The sequence below is a fragment of the Cibotium barometz genome, chromosome 60, assembly GCF_041138505.1.
Source record: "Cibotium barometz isolate CiBa-2024 chromosome 60, ASM4113850v1, whole genome shotgun sequence".
NCBI classification, from domain to species: domain Eukaryota; kingdom Viridiplantae; phylum Streptophyta; class Polypodiopsida; order Cyatheales; family Cibotiaceae; genus Cibotium; species Cibotium barometz.
In genome coordinates, this window is record NC_141105.1 from 33,794,839 (window position 1) to 33,803,007 (window position 8,169).

General features: G+C 42.8%; 1 protein-coding gene across 1 annotated transcript; it reads left to right on the forward strand.

Annotated features, from left to right (window-relative positions):
* The first annotated feature begins 292 nt into the window (after positions 1–292).
* Positions 293–1,699, forward strand: LOC147605263 (uncharacterized). Its single transcript, XM_086794012.1, has one exon. It carries the CDS (start codon positions 358–360, stop codon positions 1,588–1,590), a length of 1,233 nt encoding a protein of 410 aa, XP_086650138.1. The 5' UTR covers positions 293–357; the 3' UTR covers positions 1,591–1,699.
* Positions 1,700–8,169: the final 6,470 nt, after the last annotated feature.

Here is an 8,169-nt window from a genome sequence, read left to right on the forward strand (position 1 = left end):
GAATAGAGGGGGTAGAATATGATTCCACAGTAGTGCACACTTTCAATTATTATGAGAATGCCAAAAGCTGGCTTGCAGTCCTGAAGCATTTCTAATAATACACCTCACGCTCGTTGGGTCACGGGCCGCGCACGTCGCACAGCTGCCCCTGCTGCAAAGAAACACCATAATATACTTGGCAGGATGTGCAGCAGGCAACGCATTCTAGCATCGATGACAAAAGTGATTGGAATCTATGGCAGCCTTTAGAGGAGTCACGGCAAAGCGATGTTTGCCGGTGTATTTAATCGTAGACTGCTGGCATATAACGCTCTCTACAGTGTGTTGGGTAACTCACAGGCGAGAGATCAAGTCTCCATGGCTAGACTAGTTAGGCCGCATGATTTTGTAGCTAATCTGCTCTTAATTATTATCCTAGCCTATGCAGCAGCTCCTTGCAGCAATGCACAGGATGATGAGCAACTTGATGCTCGTGACCTGCAAGCGTTAAAGGATGTGAGGAATAGCTTAGCTGATTTGCCTGGCTCTTTCTTCTTTGATACGTGGGACTTCGACGACTCACATGCAGTCTACCCCTGCACTTCTTTTATGGGAATAATCTGCGATTACGCAGAGGGAGCGCTGCGCGTGCGCGAGCTCAACCTCGGCACCGGTCTCGCAGACTCCCCGGGCTTACACGGCCGCATCCACCCTGCCATCGGCAACCTCACAGCCCTGCAGCAGCTCACCCTCTCCCCCGGACAAGTCAACGGGCAAATCCCACATAGCATCGGAGGCTTGCAGCAGCTCCAGTTCCTCGGGATGAGCAAAAACCTAATCTCCGGCTCCATCCCGCCCACGCTTGCCACCTTACAAACCCTGCAAACACTAGATTTGAGCTTCAACAAGCTTAGAGGCCCCATCCCTAAAGACCTGCTTCAGCTGCCTAACCTCCAAGCCTTAATCCTAAGCCATAACCATCTTTCTGGTAGAATCCAAGCCATATCCAGCCCCCTTGTCCACCTTGATTTGAACGAAAACGTTCTCTCTGGTGCCCTTCCGACCTCAATGCCGCCATCTCTAAGCTTCCTGTCTCTCTCCTATAACAAGCTCTCGGGAAACATCACCAACCTAGCGTCTCTCACAAACCTCTACTATCTTGATCTCAGCTTCAATAAGCTGACCGGTTACCTGCCTTCTCCTCTTCTAGGATTGAGCCTCCTCTCTCTCATTGTGCAACATAACCATCTATGGGGCACTGTTGAGCCTCCTTCTCTAGTGAGCATGGAAACCTTGGACCTTAGCTTTAATGATTTCTCTGGCCCTCTGTCCCCTTTGCTTTCCACAGCATCGAACCTTTACCTCAACAACAACCGATTCACCGGGCAAGTACCCCAGGAGTTCGTGGACCAGCTCCTCTCGGCTGCCCTACTCACCCTCTACCTACAACACAACTTGATTACCGAGATCCAACTCAACCCGGACATACCACTCCCTTTAACAAGCTCCCTTTGCATTGATTTCAATTGCATGGAAACTCCCTCTCAGTCTCATTGCCCGGACAACGTGGCCAAACAAAAGGCTACGGTGGACAACCAATGTGGACAATAAAGCTTTGTGATGACTAGTCTACCCTTCAAATGGTTCCAATTTAACGTGACTGCATTGTGGGTCAGTTTGGCCTTCCAAATTTGATATTTTAATGTTTCTTTATACAAAACTGTGGCACTTCTTTTCTTCTTCTTCTTTTTGTCATACACCCATTTACCATGGAAAATGAAAAGCTACATGTACTAAACATAAAATAGTATCAAACTAGAGAGAGAGAGGAATACTATAGTATATGCAGACACGGTGTTTGTTGGCACTACTGTGAGAAATGAACTTTTTTTCTAACCAATGAGAAAAAGGATGACTTCAACCTCAACCGGTTTTTGTTGAAAAATGCATAGATTAATCAATTTTATAACTAAAATTTCACAATTTTGAATCTTTCAATACACGGCTCAACAAAATTACAAGCGTTTTTCTTAATTTAAGCTGTGAAAATTACACTAAAAGACGGTTTTTTTCTTACACTACTTGACACGATGATATACTTGTAATCTACCCATACATGTGCTCTCTTTGCATGTGCCACAACAAAAAAATGCTATATGTGTACAATTGTGACTTGGCAGCTTGTTGGCATTGCAAAGGGTTTTGTGTGTGCACGTGCACATGTTGCAAACACGTATATATTACTTTTAGAAGAGAGAGAGAGAGAGAGAGAGAGAGTATATTTCTAAGAGAGAGCATATTAACCCCATGTTAGAAAAGAGAGAGAGTATGTTAGAGTCCGGGTGCTCGAAAAAAATGTTTTTTAATACCCTTAAAATTAAAGGTAGTGCTTAGGGGTAACCAGGATTTAGACTTGAAAATCACTAGAAATCATACAAATAAAATAAAATGTACAAATTTCAACTCTTAAAATAAAAAACAACGATGAATTATTTCCATCGAGATTTTTGAATTTCAACCAAGAAAATTACACGACAAACGAGGTTATGTGAGGGTTGGTCTACCCAAACATTTGATGGGCTTCAATGTTAAATATCTACAACGTTGGATTGAGCAGGTAATCTGAAATTCACGGGAATGCAATAAACCAAAAACAAAATCTCGAGGACCTACAATTTACCGAAGTAAGGGGTTTATAAACACGGTGAGGGGAAAGCGTTCGGTGCCGGCGGCCAGGAAAAGTGGGCACAGAGAGCTTTGCCTTTACGCACACATCTCATTGGAGGCAACCATGGAATCTCGTTGGAGCGACCAGTGACGTGAATGAGGTGGCGCAATTAGCAGCTCTCACATCGACCACCAACCAAAATCCCTCGCCAATCATTGAAAACTCCATTTGTTTCCACACACGATGATCAGCAGCCGACTCACCTCCACCACTTGGGAATTCTCCATTTGTTTCCACACATCAGCAGAGCTGATCAGTCACCTTCACCACGTCTTGGGAATTCTCCAGGTAATGTGTTAATGGGATGGTGGAAGTCTAGCATCAAAAATCAAGGAACCCTTCTTCCACCCAGTAAAATATGTAAAAACCCTAACCCATAGTAGGAGTCTTAGACCAACCTTTTGATGCGAGCATGTGAAGCACTCTACACACGTATTTGCATCTATGGCATGCACACGTATTCACTACTACATATTAGCCTAATACCGGGGCTTGTACCGGCGCTATTTAACGGGGTCTAAAAAAGCCTCGTCATCGGTATAAGCGCCGGTATAAGCGCCGGTATCGTAGCGTCGGTATAACTGTCGGGTGTTAATACCGGCGCATATAACGGCGCCTATACCGACGCTAACCGGGGGTAATACCGACGCTTAAACCGGCGTCTATACCGGGTCATATACCGACGAATAAACCGGTGTCTATACCGGATTATATACCGAGGTGTAAACCGGCATCTATACCAATGTATATACCGACGCTGATACCGGGGCATATACCGACGCTGTAGCAGAAATTTTTTTTTGGGCAGAATAGTGCTGCCTGGCTGTTGCCTAGCTGCCTGCAATGAGCAGGATCAACAACAGCAAACAGACAGCACCATTCTGTCTACAATAGAGCACAAAAATAACCGTGCTCGTTTGCATATTTTCCTGATCGACAAACAAGAAATTAAATTAAACATTAATACTCAAGAATGTTTTGATCATATTTCATTAGTTTGAAGGTCATCTTACATCATGGTAATGCCTCCCAATTGACGGTCTCTCCTTCTTCTTCAAGCATCTCAAACAAGGCCACAAGGCCATGTTTGTGAGCGTACTTCTCCTCTCGCCTGCTTGGTGGGCGATTCATGGCCAACTCCTGCACACACGATTAACAATTATAACTTTTAAAAAATCAACATTTAGCCCACATACATACATTTAAATAAATAAAATTGCTACAAACACTTACGAATTCATGGCGCATGGTTTCGTAACCACCACTCCCGAGATGAGAAGCCCCTACTGTTTGGAGTCTTGCCCTTGCCGCCTCTCTTTGTTGTTGAAACCTGTCTGGTGTCTCACAGATGACCTTTCTTTATTGCTAACCATGGCGGAAGATTATAATTCACAAGGCAAACAGGCCATGTGCTCCATGAAGAGCTCCTTAAACCAAAAGGGTTTACACCATCCATTGCTAGGCCAAGACGGAGGTTTCTAGGTTCTTCCTTAAAAGCCAGCCATTTCTCTTCAATGTGTCTCCATGCGGGTGAGTCAGCAGGCACACGCATCACTTCATCTGTGGATCGAGTTGTGGCATGCCATGTCATCAAGCTTGCTATTGATTTGCACCTGAACATGCTTTTTATCCTTGGAATGATTGGAAAGTGCCTGAGAACCTTTACCGGGACAGCTTCCCCCTGAACATCTTCTCTATATCTGTTAGAGCCACAATGGGGACATTCTTGCAAATGCTCATATTCATGGCGGAAGAGGCAACAATCATTGCGACAAGCATGAATATTATTGTAATCCATGCCTATGGATTTCAATAACTTCTTCGCATCTGCACGAGATGGAGGCATCTCGTTGCCAGGGGGCAATATTTGATCTTTCAAAAGCCTGCAAGTATGGCAATATCTGATCGTTACTATTAAGATTTTCTCAAATACAAGTTGATAATTTAACATTTCAACAGTAGGTGTAATCTCCAAAAAAAGACCTTACTTGAATAGTTCAGTGACACTTGTATTAGACCATCCAAAAACTGACTGCAAATTTAGCATCGTAAGAGATGCACGCAATACAGATATGTTGGCACCATTGTATAATGGAAGGCGTGCAAGTTTACGCATGGCCTCTTCCTCTGGTTCATAATTTGACCGTTGAGAATGTCGTGGTTGATGATCTTCATGTTCATGCTCCTCGAAGAGAGCTTCTTGTTGCTCGATGAAGGCATCCAACATTTCTTCCATTGGACCTTCTTCCATTTCCTGACCTTCTTCCATTCCCTCGGGTGCTGTTAATTGAGCTCCATCTGTCACTCCCTCCTGCGATATCCTCATCCTTTGTTGGGGACGAGAATTCACAGGCGCAATGTTATCAAGATGCGGCTGCACACTTGCTTGGTTGTACGATTGAAACCGTAAATTTTGCAAGCGCTCCATTGGAAATATTCCAGCGTCATGAACATGCTCGTTGCAAATCCTTCGTTTTCGAAAGATTTGGTACTTACATCGTATGCATGGACACGCTATTCTCTCTTCAAGATTGAGAGGCTCCATCTAGCAGGATAACATGTATATGCAGCTCGTTAAACACAAACCAGCTTATCTCCTCTCCATACAAAATTAAATAGAATTTGAACAAGGATGGAGAGAGAAGCTATCTCTATTCATAAATAGCTGTTTATAAAGGCCTTATGCAATAATCTAAATGCATATTATAAGTATAAGCTTGCATAATAAGGCTGCAAGACTTATGCATAAGCTCTATGCATAAGCCTTATGCATAAGTCTTATGCATAAGCTCTATGCATAAGCCATATGCATAAGTCTTATGCACACGCTCTATGCATAAGTCTTATGCATAAGCCATATGCACACGCTCTATGCACAAGTCTTATGCATAAGCCATAAGCTCGGACCTAATCCCAAAAACCCTAGGACTGAATTACGGTTTTGTAAATTCCGCCAGAGTCTCCTTTGTAATTGGAACCAAATCTCAAATGAAAGTGCAACTTCTTAAAACTTGTACGCAATACTCTTTGCATCCCACAATGTCATGAAAGATCATATGCATTTGCAATATCCACACAATATGACGGAAAAGGGGCCCCATTGCCCAAATGCATCCACAAAGTCGATGGTGAGGATTGTTGAGGACGCGCGTTGAAGCTTGCTGATCTCCCGGCCAAGCTCTTCTCACCCCTTCACCGAGTTTTCCTCCAAGGTGAAGGTTGAGGCCATTTCTTCACACCGGTGTACCTAATCCCCCTTCGTACCGCTTTACCAAGCAATCACGGCACAAAGAGTTCAAGCCATTCTCCCCTTGGCCTCTCCAACCAATGCCAAGGTACCCTCACACATTGCTAGATTCTATAGAAACTTGAAGTGGTTGCAATGGTGAGTGTAGGTACAAAATGATGTGGATAATATCAAATGATAGAACAAGTTTGTTGGCTTACAAGTATTGAGCATGACTCATGCCCTTTTACAATTTAGAACTCAGCAATAAAGCATGGACTCATGCCTCAATCCATCATCCAAAAGCTCCAACACAAACCAACAATTCACAATGCCCTCACCATGGCATTTGCATAAGCATTTGTTAACCACAATCAAGGCATTTGCAATTGCATTTCAACAATCCCTTTCACATAAGCCTTATGCACATGCTCTATGCAATTACGCTCTATGCAATTACGCTCTATGCATAAGCCTTATGCACACGCTCTATGCATAAGCCTTATGCATAAGCTCTATGCATAAGCCATATGCATAAGCCATATGCATAAGTCTTATGCGTATGCTCTATGCATAAGTCATATGCATAAGTCTTATGCATACGCTCTATGCAAGACTTATGCATAAGCTCTATGCTATATGCCTTATGCACTATGCTAACCCTTAATCCCTTTCACATAAGCCTTATGCACACGCTCTATGCAATTACGCTCTATGCAATTACGCTCTATGCATAAGCCTTATGCACACGCTCTATGCATAAGCCATATGCATAAGCCTACCTGCGTACGCTCTATGCATAAGCCATATGCATAAGCCTACCTGCGTACGCTCTATGTCATAACTACCTGCGTACGCTCTATGCATAAGCCATATGCATAAGTCTTATGCATACGCTCTATGCATAAGTCTTATGCATACGCTCTATGCAAGACTTATGCATAAGCTCTATGCATAAGCTCTATGCTATATGCCTTATGCACTATTATGCTAACCCTTAATCCCTTTCACATAAGCCTTATGCACACGCTCTATGCAATTACACTCTATGCATAAGCCTTATGCACACGCTCTATGCATAAGCCTTATGCATAAGCTCTATGCATAAGCCATATGCATAAGTCTTATGCGTACGCTCTATGCATAAGCCATATGCATAAACTCTATGCATAAGTCATATGCATAAGTCTTATGCATACGCTCTATGCATAAGTCTCTTGCATACGCTCTATGCAAGACTTATGCATAAGCTCTATGCTATATGCCTTATGCACTATGCTAACCCTTAATCCCATCACCCAATGGTGTAATAAACATGATCTTGTTTTACGTACATGGATAATAGAGATTGCAAGCTTATTATAGGTTTTATGCATAGATATTAAATTAATCCTATGTGTAAGCTTACAAGAACCCAAAACTAACCCTAAACCATAAAACAAGGATGCAAAAATTCATAGAAAATAGCATAAACAAGAAAAATCGAAAGAGGATCTACCTCTTTTTTGCAAAGCTGAAGGAGAGGATTGGTGAAAGATTGGTGAGGTGAAAGAGCTGCAAAACAAAATATTAAACAAACTAATTAGTAAATTAAACACAAGAAAAAGAACTAATACAAAACCCTAAAATCTCTATGCATGCATTAGGAGATCTATGCATACATAGAGAGCTCTAGATCTCAACATGCATAGAGAGCCAAAAAAACACAAAACCCTAAACGTCCTAATTCTTAAATTAAAAACTAAAAGCAATTGCAATAACATGTTAGGAGAAGGAGAAGAGGAGAAAAGAAGAAAGAAGGAGAAAAGAGGAGAGAGGAAAAAAGAGGAGAGAGATGGAAAGAGAAGAGGGAGAGAAAGCACCTTCTTCGCGTGTATACTTGCGCTTCTTCTGCGAAAAAACCAGAAAATAGGCTCTCGGCTGTGAAAAACTTACGAGCGCCGGTATATGTTACGGAATATGCGTCGGTATATGCTACGGAATATGCGTCGGTATCGGCGTCGGAATAAGCGTCGGTATAGGCGTCGGTATACGCGACGGGAAATGAAAATTTAAAAAAACCCCGCCATGCTTGTCTCCTCCAACATGACGACGGACATACCGACGTTCGACATTTGCGTCGGTATTTTGGCGTCGGTATGTCCTCAACCTCTTGTAGTGATTTGCGTCTATGAAATGCACATAAGCATACACACACGTAAAGCACACATCTAAACATAGTACACACATGCGCATA

Bases quoted from the DNA above. Each gene is read 5' to 3' on its own strand.
- LOC147605263 (XM_086794012.1), top strand. From the start codon at position 358: ATGGCTAGACTAGTTAGGCCGCATGATTTTGTAGCTAATCTGCTCTTA.